This window comes from Etheostoma cragini, chromosome 21 (genome assembly GCF_013103735.1).
Source record: "Etheostoma cragini isolate CJK2018 chromosome 21, CSU_Ecrag_1.0, whole genome shotgun sequence".
Classification (NCBI taxonomy): Eukaryota; Metazoa; Chordata; class Actinopteri; order Perciformes; family Percidae; genus Etheostoma; species Etheostoma cragini.
Genome location: NC_048427.1, coordinates 18,052,673 through 18,067,685, shown reverse-complemented (window position 1 = coordinate 18,067,685; position 15,013 = coordinate 18,052,673). Strand labels below are relative to the sequence as shown.

Here is a 15,013-nt window from a genome sequence, read left to right as displayed (position 1 = left end):
GTGGTTTGTGGTTTTTGTTGGGGTTTATTTTCCCCTTTCTTTGGCCTCTTTGTGTTCTGGTCTTAGTTTTCTCCCTGGTCCTGTCTTGTGTTCCCCTGTGTGTCTGTTTGTTCTGCTTCCTGTTTTATTTTGGTAGTATTGTTTCCTGTCTTGCCCTGTCTTATCTTGTCTAGCTTTGCTTTGTGCTTGTCTGATTGTCCTGCCCTGCCCTAATGTGATTCACCTGTGATCTCAGCTGTTCTCCGTTACCTCTTGTACATAACCTCTATGTTCCCTTTGTCTAGTGCTTGATCGTTTGTCTTGTCTTCAAGCCTGTTGCGCTGCGTGCCTCAGCATTACTGGAGTTTTTCCAGGTCCCTCCGACCGTTTTTCCCTATGAGCACTCCCCTGTGATGTTCCCCTGCTGTTGCCTTGCTGAGACCCGTTTTTTTGTGCCTTTGTATTTTGGATTCTCTGTTTTTTGGACTTTGCCTGTTCCCAGTGTTTTTCTCTTGGACTGCAATAAAGTGTTTTTGTTGAAGCTCCCTCTGCCTGCTCCGACTCTGCTTTTGGGTCCTCCTCCCTTCACCTCCCGTAACAGTGGACTACATGTACAGTATTTAAAAATATCAACCTACAAACCTCAGTGCCCTTAGACTGTGAGGGCCTAATAGGAATTCACAATCATTTGAGAAATTACTCATTTAGCATTACTTATATCAATAACAGTCTCAAATCCAAGAATTGTATTTTTATGATTTTATCTTACAAGGTTGTTGTCAATTATAGAATGACAAGTAATTTTGCAACTTGAATTGCCTTCTATAATAATTAATTAGTCACAGACAAGCAAGGCAAATATTTCATTATCCACCACTCCCTGAACCATTGTTCCTGTCAGAATGGGAAATCAATTTTGTCTGCGTTGTTGACAGTTACAATTTCATTATCTAAATTACATGAAAAAAAAAGAAAGCCATAAACATGACAGAAGATCCTTTAATAACATAGCAAACCCATAGTGATTTTAGATAAAGTTCTTTTTGGAGTATGCATGCGTGCCTGTGTGCATGCCTGTGTGCGTGTGTGTGTGTGTATGTCTGTGTGTTAACTGACCATTCCACTGTAGGAGTGTCGCAGCAGGACAGCGTGTCCGTACAGTAAGGTGCGATGGCCGCCTCCCTGGGCCGTCTGACAGGGGCACAGCGACATAAGAGAGAGAAAAAAATAACAGAGTCAAAAAAAGACAAAGTCTTGTGAGAAACAGCTAAACAGAGATATCAATAAAAACATTATGAAAAGAAAGATCAACAAACAGATGCAGACAGAAAGGGAGAGGGAGAGGTGAGTTGCATCATTTCACTGAACAATAATGCTTTATTTGTAAAGTTGTAGGGAAAATGTTACCTGAGAGTCTACGCTACAATTACAATACAAACAGTATCCAAGCTGAACTGTAATGTCATCTATCACGTCATCTTAGTATTTATACTAGGGGGGTGCAAAAAATCAATCTGTATTCAAATCGCAATTCAAGCTTTACCGAAAATCGTTTTATAGAATTCCTAAAATAGATTGATTTATTTTTTATTTATTTTGGCAATCCCTAGATAGATAGGTAGATACTTTATTGATCTGAAGGGGAAATTCAAGGTCCCAGTAGCTTACAGACATCACTCACGCAACATACACATACATCATAACAGGATGTTAAAATAACAAATAAACAAATACACATACATACTGTAGATAGATACATACATACAGTCATGGAAAAAGTAACTACATTTACATACTGTGAATTGTTGTGAATTGAAGCTAAAAATTTGAATCGAATCGTGAAATATTCTGGATCATACACCCCTAATGTTTACTATATAGTCTGTGTAAAAGTTAAATTGTCAATATATCAGTGTCATATTAACATCCCACTGCCAACAGTATAATTACCTTCATCTGGGCTGCCTAATTAAATAACAATCAGGATTATGATTTGGGACTCCACAGTTAATTGAACCTGATCGGGTGCACTGTTGACGATTTGAGTTTAGAACGCCTCCTCTGGTGCATCCACTCAAACGCTCGCCATTCACAGGTAAACTGTCTGACCTACATTTTAAACTACTACTTGAATCAACCTGCAAAAGTAATGAAAAATGTGTCTGAATAAAACCAAATGTTCTTTAAACCATTTTGCTCCTTGTCTTTTTGTTCTCTTAGGACTCATAGCGCTGCAAATCTACACAGAGACAAAGTATTGCATTAGAACTCTGCACCACTAGGAGACTATTCCATGTAACTGGAGGCCTTTTTTTCCTTTCTTCTTTGCAGAAACAGCTCCTACACATCCAACATATGCCTGTGTCTTTACCTAATGTCTCCCCTGCACTGCAGTCCTTCTGCACTGCTCTGAGTGAACATATGAGGCAGGACCGGCCTCAGAGTGTCGCACACATATTAATGAATATGTGTACACGGCATATATGTAATGCAGACTAGCTTGCCGAGTTAAAGCTTGCCCCCCAGAAACTGTACGTGCCATCCATTGGTACAATACCTCATTAAGAGACATTCAAACAGATCAAGCCCAATGTTTTATTTAGAATAGTTATAACACTTTTGTGTAGGGTTAAACAATTGTTTTCTGATCAAAACCACAATTTAAAAAAATTGCAATTAGCTAATCGTGAAGACTGATACAGTATATGAAATATATAGTGGAATGTTTGGTGTAACATTTGATTTAACATTTTTTATTCCTCTTTTTATTATTATTATATTTACTGTTTTTTCATACGATAAATGATGGAATAATGTTATATATCATTGTTATATAGAACTGTCCTATTTTCAGTGAATCTTTCATTTATTCTTTGCTTTTAATTGACATGATCGTAAAAGGTGCAGAATTTAGCTAAACAAAAATTTCAAATTGACTCATAATTGCAATATCTAGCAGGAGAATCACCATTAGATTTTTTTCCCCTAAATCATGTGAAAAGTAATGCCTGTTTCATGGTCTATAAAAAACAACATCACTCTGTGTGTGTACGTGCGTGCGTGCGTGCGTGCGTGAAAATATAAATGCTTGGCTAACCAAGCTCCTGGCTCTAGCTTCATATTTAAACATATAGCGTAGCATATTGACAACTCTTGCAAGAAAGGAAATAAGTGTATTTGCATGTCTGCAACAGCAGGACAGATTGTCCGTGGTACGTTCACATCCCTGTAATAACCAGACCGTCCGGAAAAACGTGATTATGCAATCGCATAATTCAATGCATTCAGCCAAATTTGAAATATTTTTTCAAATAAGCCGCACTTTCAATGCATAAATTGAAGATTTCCGTGCAAAATATAGCGGGGCTCGCATGATTTCATAATCTCTGCATTTTTGTTGCAAGAAGTCACAAAATGCTGTATAATGAAGGATTTTTGCCAGCAACAATCACAAAAAAACTATTTTTCTGGAAGGACTGAATAACAGCAGGATAGTCAAGTGTGTGTTTCCATGGTTAGTTTAGTCTGTTTTGCATCAAACAACAAAAGCATCAACATGTCTCAACTGTTTAAAAAAAAGAATTTAATTCGTTTTATCTCATAAAGCTGCATGTATATAAATAATGTAATCACAATCATATCATAATTCAGGATTGATGGACAAAAAGAGCATACAAGACACGTACTGTTGTTCGAAATGAAAGAAAAGTTGTGTTAGGGGTTGTGAGTAGCACCTCTAACATATATTTAAATTACTTTAAAAAATAAAGGTTAGGGTTAATCCTTATTGCCAACAGATTACATGTAGAGGCCAAAACCTGGTCTATGTTGCAATACTCTGACTACCCTAAAATGTCTGTGGCTACAGGAGATGTAAACCTTTAAAAACACAAACAGCCTAATTTTTGTTATTGCAGTCATTTCTTCAAACAGCTGGCCAATGTTGTTCTTAGGATTGTGTACAGGGGGTGCGTGTGCCTGTGCGTATGTGTAAATGTACGGAGAGCATGCCCCTATATCAGCTTGCATATCTTTCAATACAGAGGTTGATAAAGTCATATCTAAATTTTTCATTATTTCCAACAGTTTGACACTCAACAGATAACAAAAAAATAAATGTGTATGGTCACTCAGCTGGTTCTCATACTGGTGATGCTCATGACAGTGACCGTAGTAAGGACGATGACAACCATAACAAACACAGACATTGATTGGAGGCACACCTACCCATATTTCCACCACTACATGCTGTGTGGAAATGAGAGAGGAGGAAAAAGTAAGTTGCCATTGTCATTTTACAGATGACACAAATACACACATCTATCCAACAGATAAGACTGTTGGATGAGAAGGTTATGACAGCTTATGAATATAATGCATTTTACTTTTAAATACATATGAAGATTTGGTTTGGTTGGCAAATACTTATTTTCTTTTTCAAACTGAGATGGGACTATCACTGTATATGTAAAGTACAGGCCAAAAGTTTGAACATACCTTCCTTTATTTCCATGACCATTTACATTGTGGATTATCAATGAGGGCATCAAAACTATGAATGAACACATGTGGAATTATGTACTTAACAAAAAAGTGTGAAATAACTGAAAACATGTCTTATATTCTAGTTTCTTCAAAGTAGCCACCTTTGGCTCCGATTACTGCTTTGCACACTCTTGGCATTCTCTTGATGAGCTTCAAGAGGTAGTCACCTGAAATTGTTTCCCAACAGTCTTGAAGGAGTTCCCAGAGATGCTCAGCACTTGTTGGCCCTTTTGCCTTCACTCTGCGGTCCAGATCACCCCAAACCATCTTGATTGGGTTCAGGTCTGGTGACTTTGGAGGCGCAGCACTCCATTACTCTCCTTCTTGGTCAAATAGCCCTTACTCAGCCTGGAGGTGTGTTTGGGGTCATTCTCCTGTTGAAAAATAAATGATGGTCCAACTAAACGCAAAGCGGATGGGATGGCATGTTCCTGCATGATGCTGTGGTAGCCATGCTGGTTTAGTATGCCTTCAATTTGGAATAAATCTCCAACAGTGTCACCAGCAAAGCACCGCCACACCATCACACCTCCTCCTCCATGCTTCACGGTGGGAACCAGGCACGTAGAATCCATCCGGTCACCTTTTCTGCGTCGCACAAAGACACGGCGGTTGGAAGCAAAGATCTCAAGCTTGGACTCATCAGACCAAAGCCCAGATTTCCACTGGTCTAATGTCCATTCCTTGTGTTTCTTGGCCCAAACAAATCTCTTCTGATTGTCGCCTCTTCTTAGCAGTGGTTTCCTAGCTACTATTTGACCACAAAGGCCTGATTCCCGCAGTCTCCTCTTAACAGTTGTTCTAGAGATGTGTCTGCTGCTAGAACTCTTTGTGGAATTCATCTGGTCTCTAATCTGAGCCCCTGTTAACTTGTGATTTCTGAAGCTGGTGACTCGGATGAACTTATCCTCAGCCACAGAGGTGACTCTCGGTCTTCCATTCCTGGGGCGGTCCTCATGTTAGCCAGTTTTGTTGTAGCGCTTGGTGGTTTTTGTGACTGCACTTGGGGACACATTCAAAGTTTTTGCAATTTTCCGGACTGACTGACCGTTATTTCTTAAAGTAAGGATGGCCACTCGTTTCTCTTTACTTAGCTTATTGGTTCTTGCCATAATCTGAATTCTAACAGTTGTCCAATAGCGCTGTTGGCTGTGTATCAACCTGACTTCTGTACAACTCAACTGATGGTCCCAACTCCATTAATAAGGCAAGAAATTCCACTAATTGACCCTGAGAAGGCACACCTGTGAAGTGAAAACCATTTCAGGTTACTATCTCATGAAGCTCATTGATAGAACACCAAAAGTTTGCAGCACTATTAAAAAAGCAAAGGGTGGCTACTTTGAAGAAACTAGAATATAAGACATGTTTTCAGTTATTTCACACTTGTATGTTAAGTACATAATTCCATATGTGTTATTTCATAGTGTTGATGCCTTCAGTGATAATTTACAATGTAAATAGTAATTAAAATAAAGAAAACACATTGAATAAGAAGGTACGTCCAAACCTTTGGCCTGGATATGTGTTAACTGTACTGTATATGTGTTAAATATACAACTTGAGCTTGAGTCTGTGATTAAAGGGTATTGAGGAAGTGAATTTAGAGAATGACAAAAAGGTTGACCTCTTTAGGGTCCTTTGTCAGACCCTTTAAATAACAATCTAGCATGTCAGTGGCAAAACAAGCACTTTTTGTGGAGGTTAAAGGTGAACAATTGCCCAATAACCTACATGCACCACTCGAAACTCCAAAACAAGCAAAATAGGTATCCAGGTTGAAAAAATGTTAAGTTTGAATGCGCCCACCTGACCTATAATAATGCGTTCTTTCTTTGTTACGATTATTTTTGGGGCTTTTTCTTGCCTTTTTAGTACTGCCAAATAACAGATAGTAAAGAGGGCAGAGAGCTGATAAGTAGCAAAGGGCTGCAGAACAATCAAACCCTGGCCGCTGCAGTAAGGACTCAGAAGCACACAACCAGTGAGCTATTGGGCGCCCCAATAATGCATTTATTTCTGATGACCCAGGTGTGCCTCAGGTGCCCCAAGGGGGCCTGGCATGGCGTTACCAAAGGGGTTAGCACGCTCCTTGATTCTGTAAACATTAGGATAGATGTCTGAAAGGCATCCTTTTGAAGAAAAGAAAACACAAAATAAGTGGTAATCAGCGCTAATTTCTCTGTCTGTTTGGAGTCAGCAACAGCTGAGCTTGCTGCAGTTTTGTATTATCAGTTATGAGTCTGTTTTTCACTACATCACAAAATGGACAAGTGAGTAACAACGTTTGCTTTGCTGGGTCAATCTTTGATGTTTTCAATAGGTCAGTTCAACCTCGTCCGATTGCTATTGTTTGTGAGGGCTGCTCCCAACTGCCTGGCTTTCCAGCAGTAGCGACAGTTTGCTAATCCACAACCTATCGACTCTGCCATTTTTCATTTAGTCAGCAGAGACCCAAACAGAAGTGGTTGCTATGGCAATGTGGGTAAATTAAGTTTTTATAGTTTTTCTGAAAGCGCACACAATAAAATCTGCTCATTGAGCAATTCAGATAAAATACATTTCATTAAATGGTTTATTTTCCATTTTTATGGTCAAGCTGTACACTCAAACTACAAATTTATAGCTAAATTTTACCCTTACAATTATTTTGTTTACATTATAATTGAGAAACAAAAGGGAAAACCATAAAACTATATATACTGTGTTTAGATGGCGCTTTTCTAGTCTTAACAACTACTCAAAAGCTTTTACATAGTACAGGAACCATCCACACACTGTGGCCGAGGTTGCTGTACAAGGTGCTGTACAAATTTAAAAAATAACACCATGTCCGTGATTTCCTGACAGTAAGTAAAAAAAGTATCAATGTATCTAACATTGTGTGGGCTAAGCTTCAAAAACCCTAGTTCCAACACTTAATGCAACACCAAATGCAACGTGATGGTATCTTTTATTGGAGCCTCTCTGCCTGGTAAACAGCCACATCCTTCAAACTCCACACATTAAGTTTATGACAAAGTGCTTCTGTTATAACTGTGTGGTGTCCAAGCCCAATCCAAGATGACTTTGATCAACAAGTCCGTGTTATTTTCAAAGACTTAACAGAGCTCCCACAGAGCCACAGAAGACAATATGCAATTGTTCTGTAATTAGGAGATTTTTTCAAAATAAACCTCTATAAGACGAGTGGCAGGAGAGGCATCACAGACTGGTTCTAGGGACAAGGAATGGAGGGGAAGGAATAGGGCTGAACCATATGAAAAAATTATCTAATTGCGATAATTTTGACTGATTTGATCATTGCGATGTGGTTCACTATATTGTTGGGTAATTATCGTTTTGTTATGCATATTGTCATTGAAAAAAAAATAAAAAATTAACAATGTAAATGATTTGAGGATCTGTCCCAAACAAAGGTTTTCTCTTTAGTCTGTAGTATATGATTTGTAGGGACATCTCTGCAGCACCACAATACTTAATTCAGACAGATTTGACACATTTTGCCTTTAACAAATATTGCGCCCCCTGCGATTTGGATATCACTCTAGTTCATTTTGCGATTCTGATAAAATTGCAATTGATTGAGCAGCCCTAGGAAGGAACCAGAGGGATGTTGAGCTGTACCAGGTATAGCTGTCCAAGGTGAGAAGCTCTGGGCAGTTGTGTGGATACTTCCAAGCCCCCGGCTGGGTGCTATTCTATGATTGAGTTCTCCCCAAACAACAAGAGGTTTGCCTCAATAGAAATGGGATTAGCCGAGAGGAAGGCCCTGACTGTGGTTTGTGCCAATTCACCAAACAGCAATTTAGAGTATCCGGCCTTATCAGAGTCTCTATACTATCAGGGACTCTATATTTTCTACTCTATATTTTCTATTCTACTATGGGACTTCATTGCTCATGTAGCAGAGCACGGACCAGGAGGTTATATAACTAATCTGGCTTGGGAATGCCTCAAGATCCCCCAGGTGGATATGAAAATCATTGCTCAAGAGATAGACGTCTAGACTACCTCGCTCAGCCTTCTGCCACTGCAACAAGGCCCAAGATAAGCGGCAGAAAATGGGTTGATGAATTAGGAAAAAATACTATAAAACAAACTGTAAAACCTATAAACACAAATAAGTATAATAGTTGATCTGTCTGCAGTTACATGTATGTTCAACTTAAAAATAATAAAACTATCTTTCCAGATATGGCTCTAATGGAAAAATGCTAATATATAAATCAGGTGAATAAAATTTACTGATGGCACAAATCTTGTTAAACCAGCAGTTCATTTTAAATGTTTAGAAACTGTTTGAAAGCACAATGTTGATACTGTGCAATTCAATTGTTTGATGGAAACTGATGAGCAGCTTCCTTCTTGCTGCTTTGAACTGTGGATTAGTACCAGCAAGGAACCACCTGACATAAATTTGATGACTTTAGCCATGAATGAACAGAAAGACAGTAAGCAGACTAACTCTATAGCTCTCATATCCTGCCAGTCTCACCTGATGCTGTGTGTGTGTGTGTGTGTGTGTGTGTGTGTGTGTGTGTGTGTGTGTGTGTGTGTGTGTGTGTGTGTGTGTGTGTGTGCGTGTGTGCGTGTGTGTAGTGATGGACTGGGATCAAAAAACGGCCCAAGCATTTGCAACACACCAGTCCTGTTTTTGTCACCCTAGTTTGGAAATTAGTAACTGTGCCTTCCCACACACTTTGCCGCAGAACCATCTTGAATATTTGTGGCTGCATGCATAAAAAACAGTTTTTTGTGATCACATTTTTAACTTTTTTATATTCAGAAAACATAATATAGTAAACATTATATTTACGAACAGTTACAAACAACATGCTGAGACACAACAGAGAGGAAAAACGGGAGGGAAGGAGACACACACATGCAGAAACAGACAAACAGACACACACAAACACACACACACACACACAGACAGAAGACAAGGGACCAATCACACACGCAAACATAAGAAAATGCTACAGCATTGATCTTAAGGACTCAGCAATGCCGTGCCAAGTCTCCAAAGTCTTCCCCGGGCTCCACCCACATGAACCATAGAGAGTTCATGTAAGAGACATCCAAAAAAGAAAGTTTCCATGTACAAACAGATAAGTCATGAGGTGGCTTTCAAGTGGTTGTAATCATTCTCTTTGCAGCTGTATATCGAGCAAACACAGCACGTTTTTGAGCTTTAGAGAGCTGAACGGCTGACAGGTCATTCAGAATCAAAACATTGACAGTGTCAGGCACAGTGACATTAATCAAGGTGGACATTTTGGATGCAATATTGTTTCAGAACTGACCAACTGGAGAGCACTCTCAGAACATTGGAAGAAATGTACATTGAGCCTTAGTAGGGCAGAAAGTGCATAAACGGCTGTTAATTATTTTCATGTGGTGCATTTTCACAGGGGTGAGATATGTCCTATGAATGAATGGCCAGATATGACCAAGAATTGATAAACTGATGAACTGATAAAGCCTGGATACCATACCAGTTTTTAGGCTGCACAGTAAATTTAAACAACTTCTGCCTACCTTAACTGAAGGGAAAAGAAAAAAGAGGAACATGGTAGACTGAATGCATTTTGTCCCTTGTCAGAGAAGGGTAAAAAGTTAACCTCACCAAAAATGTCTTATAGACAATGAACTCCCCTTTGTTTCCATTGTGGAGCTGTTATTGGCTTCCCACCTATCAGAAATGCTGTATTATTGAATAATTGGGGAAAAGTATGCCACTTACAAACTACAGTATATGGCAGTATGTTTTAGCTAATCTCCAAGTTTTAATGAGATGAGAGGTAAGGGGGCCAACGCATAGCTGGCACTGTTTGTTAGAACATTGGCAAAAAGAACGTCATGGAGTGACCACGGCTCTGTCATAGCAATTTCTAAGGCACGTAAGGTAACAAACAGATGTATCGGGAATAAACTAGGTAAGGAGGGGTCTTAACACAAAGGACCAGAAACCATGTGTAGTTGGGAACTGAAAGGCCACCATCCTCTTTCCCTGCTCTGTAGAGGAGACATCTTGAGTTGCGGACACTTGCCTTTCCAGATAAATTTAGACAAAACCAATTGTAATTTACGCCAGTAGCCAGCAGGAGGAGAAAGAGGCAGCATAGAGCTCACAAAATTGACCCTGGGTAAAATATTCATTTTAACCACTGAGATACAGGCTTGAATCGACATAGGGTGATCCATCCACTTTCCGTATCCTTCAAAATGCTATTCAGAGTAAAAGAATAATTATCTTTAATAATCTGGTTTAAGCAGGGGAAGACCTCAATGCCTAAACATTTAAACTGCTTAACGATGGGAATGTTGGAATCATTTAAATTAAGCAGTTCAGATTTTGACTAGTTAATTTTAAAGCCCTATAAGTTTCCATACTCCTTGCATAAGAATAGGTGATGAAGAGATTGAGAAGGGTTCCCTAAAAAAAATAATCGATTGACAAATGGCTTGAGCCAGCGTCTCCAGAGAAATGACAAAAAATGCGGGACTCGAGGAGTAACCTTGGTGGGAGGATCTAGAGACTGGAATTAAAGGAGGAGGAGGTGCGTCCGGTTAAGTCTCGGGCTGAGGGATTAGAAAACAAAGCTTTAATCGTATCAATGAAAGTTTTACCAAAGCTCATCCCCTCCTGACCATAGACTCAAGTCTGTGAAATGCTTTCATTGCGTGAAGAGAGGGAAGTGAAATTGGTGTCTTACTGTCCTCTGCCGCATCAACGATGAGTCTAAAAGTATCTGCTGCCGTTCACGTTTTTATGAATCCCGTTTGGTCAGAGTTCACTAATTTTACCATATGTGACTCCAAACGACAGGCTAGGAGCTTTGCAAAGATTTTTATGTCAGCGTTAAGCAGGCTCAGAGGCCAATAGCTAGAACACTCTGTAGGATCCTTATCCTTTTTCAAGAGTGAGGAAATTAAGGCTGTGTTAACATCCCTTGAGAATTCACCCTTTTCAATAGAGAAGTTAATCATGTCAAGAAAGAAAGTGCCCAGCAGTTCCAAAAAAGTTGAATAAAATTCAGAGGTGATCCCATCAAAGCCCGGTGATTTTCCCTTTAGCAGATTCTGTACTGTTAAACTTAATTCTTCAATAGACATTAATCTGTCCGAGCTATCTGATTCCTCTGCTGATAACTGAGGCAAGTCAAGCTGATTTAACCAGCTGTCACAGTAGTCCATCCAAAGCAACCTCCGATTCAGACAGATTACAGACAAATACAGATTGGAATAAAATGTCTGAAAGGGTTTATTTATTTCGAAAGGGTCATATTACCATCTAAAGGAATATCTGCAAAATAATCACTGGATCTTAAATCACAGCAAGAAGGTGACTAGGTTTAGCACCTTGAAGGTAATAGTGCTGTCTTGCGCCGTGAGTTAGAAAGAGACTTCTGTTTCAGAATGTTTTTTTATTTCTTTCTTGACTAATTATCGTTCTAAAGCTATCCGGGTCAGTAAAATGTGTTTGTAATGATGAGTCTAATCTGGTGAACTCAGCTTCAAGGTTTTGCAGCTTCAGTGACGTAGCTTTGCACGCATTAGAGCAGAATAGTATGATATTGCTCCTAATAAAACTTTTCATCGCGTCCTAGGGTCTTCTACAGAGCCAACCTTAATTTCTGCAAATATTTGGAATTCTGCAATAAACTGAGATTTATAGGATTCATTTTTCAGTAGAGAAAGGTTGAGACAATCTACCCCTTTATGGTCAATTGAATAAAAATAATTGAAGGGATGCAAAAAGAAAAACTATTCTGGAAAAATGTTTATGTCCACCTGAGAAAAAGGAATAATCCTGAAAGGTGGGATTAACTGTACGCCAAATACCTACAAAACACAAGCTGCTGGCCCATGATTTAAGAGAATGTGTAGCCTGACCCTGGTCACCAGCGGCCTTTGCGTTCAATTGATCAATTTTTGGATCCCAGTATTGAAATCTGCACCAACAGTAAAATGAACAGTCCGTTAACTCCAGCATTTGATTAGTGAGCGTATTATAGGATAGAATCTATTGGCTAAAAGGCAGGTATCCGCCTGCAGCAAATGAGTCTCCTGTAATAATGCAATGTCAACATTTCTCTTTCTCTCTCTTCCCAGAGTGCTGGCTTGTTAATGAAGAGCATTCAGTCCGCCACAATTCCAAACTAAAAGTGAAAGATCACCCATTATCGAAAAAGCTGCGTTGTAAATTATAGTACATGTGGATCTTGCTAGTGCCTTTCATTTTGCTAAATCCTAACTAACAATAGTACATCCAAAGTTAAGTCCCTCAGCATGCAAAACATGTAAAACACAGAACAAGAACAACACAAGACACAAGAGGAAAAGCAAGACGAAAGGAGGAAACATAGCCATAAAAGCTAACACTCAAAGTAGGTCTTTGATCAAGATTGGATATGGGGCAGCAAAAATGGAACACTAGCCCATAAATACCTGGTTCTGCACTAAATAACATAAAAACAAACGCATTTTTCATCAACAGAAACAAGAAACAAAAAGCACAAAAGATCTTGGAAAGGAAGCTCAAGCCTAGCAGTGGCTCAGCTAACCTATGGAGATTAGGCCCCACTAAACTGGCTCGACATAGCATTCAGAAACACAATCTCTGTGATCTTATCAGACAACGGTACGCCCTCCGTGAAAGAATCCAAAGAGTCGGCTCTCCCAGCCGCAGCAGGAGGAAGAGGACAGGACGCAGCCCGGTTCACATAGTCCATAGCATTCCCGGCAGAGGTGAATGCTCTGTACTGGGCGCCTTCCCTGATCTTCAGTGTTGCTGGTTAAAGCAGAAAACAATCCAGACCCTTGACTTTGGGCTGAATCCATGGTTTGACAGAAGGCTCGCCACAGCTTGGTCGTGAAGTTGCAGTAATTTTACAAATTTCGGCCAGGAGCTACACCTTAGGTCACCCATCAGCAATCACATGACTCTCCATTCACTAAAATCCCCGTAGACAAATTGTCATTAGTGGCCCATAGGGGTCCATAGGGGTGCGGCCCTTCTCGCGTTTGCCCAAATTCCAGATGGCCAGTCCACCACTGTGTGTTTGTGTGTGTGTGTGTGTGTGTGTGGGTATGTGTGTGTGTGTGTGTCTCTCTTCACACTCACCCCCTCTGCCTTCTCCTCGGTGTTGGCCAGCATCTCCTGAAGGGCTCGTACTGACAACGACTGCTCCAACACAAAGGTGCAGATGGAAAGATCCGGAGGCACATTCTGAAACCACAGCATCACACCTCAGACAATGTTTTGATGTTGCCCTAACTCTTACGCTTTTATACAGGCGACTCAATTATTTTATAGCAGTGATGTAAGATAAGTAGAAATATTTTGTTACTTGATTAATGTATAATTGGTTAGAAACTCATCACTTTTTTAAGAGAGAATTTTCCCACTAATTTTTCATACAACTCTACTTAGTTGCTACAAATGTAACATTTTAAATACTGTTTTAATCTGCAAACAATAACAGACTTTTCAGATTATATCTTCAACCTCGCCTGGGAACGCCGCTGGATCCCTCAGTCGGAGCGTTATGGTTAGGTATATTTCTGTTTCCTGTATTTCTCGATTGTTCTGTACTGTGGGTTTTTGTTTCCTGTCTGTATATTATTCAGGGATTGTGTAGGTTTCCGTTCCTTGTTATTTGTTTGTTTCCTCTCCTAGTTTCGTCCCTTGTCTTGCCTAGTTGTTCTTCTCGTCTTGTGTGTTCCAGTGAGTGCCTGTTCCGTTTCCTGTTTTATTTTGACATTCTAGGTTGTCTGCTTTGTTGTGTCCTGCTTTACTTCCTGTGTTTTCCCACCCCTGTGATTGCCTCATGTTTCTCACCTGTTTCCAAACCCTTGTATCACCTGCCTCTTGCTTCCTTGTTGTATTTAGTGTCTGTGTTCCCTTTGTGTCTTGTTCCTGTCGGTGTGCTCAGCATTTTGACTCTTCCCTTCTGTCTTTATTTCCTCTGTGAGTCTTCCCTGTGGGTTTGTTCCAGCCTCTGTGCTCCAGTTTTTTGCTTATGTCCTGTTCTTTGTTTTTGTCATAATTTTTGGAACTTCATTTGTGCCTGCTTCCTTTAGACCTTGTGTTTTTATCTACTAATTTCTTTTTTTCCTCCATTGGTTGCACTACTGCTTTTTTGTTGAATAAATCCTTGTCACAAACTCTCTCCTGCCTGCCTGCCTGATCTCTGCCTTTGGGTTCTCATTCCCTAAACTGTCACATGGAGCTGGTTAATGTGGCTTGGGAAAGGCAAGTTTGGGTTCCCCTGCTGTAGCTGCTGCCCCGCGGCCCTACACTGGCTGAGCAGACGAAGGTGGATGGATGGATAACAGGTTTCTTTGAATGTTCCAACTTAATAACAAGTTTAACACATTTTGGCTTTGTTTCCTCCATCTTGACGTAACCATAGACCGTTAATATAAATGGACAGAGCATGAGTGACGTCACCCATTGGTTTGTGGAGATCAGAAATGAGTC

The 15,013-nt window shown here is 39.9% G+C and overlaps 1 protein-coding gene across 4 annotated transcripts in view; it reads right to left on the bottom strand.

Moving 5' to 3' along the window:
• The window catches only part of ryr2a (ryanodine receptor 2a (cardiac)), a 167,779-nt gene that overhangs the window by 149,666 nt on the left and 3,100 nt on the right, over positions 1-15,013 (bottom strand). For all 4 annotated transcript variants that reach the window (XM_034859532.1, XM_034859531.1, XM_034859530.1 and 1 more), the window contains exons 2-4: positions 13,655-13,759; positions 4,207-4,227; positions 1,096-1,170 (exon numbers count right to left, since the gene is read on the bottom strand). In XM_034859532.1, the coding sequence (XP_034715423.1) occupies positions 1,096-1,170; positions 4,207-4,227; positions 13,655-13,687 (129 nt within the window). In that variant the 5' untranslated portion in view covers positions 13,688-13,759. The remainder of the gene's footprint in view (positions 1-1,095; positions 1,171-4,206; positions 4,228-13,654; positions 13,760-15,013) is intronic.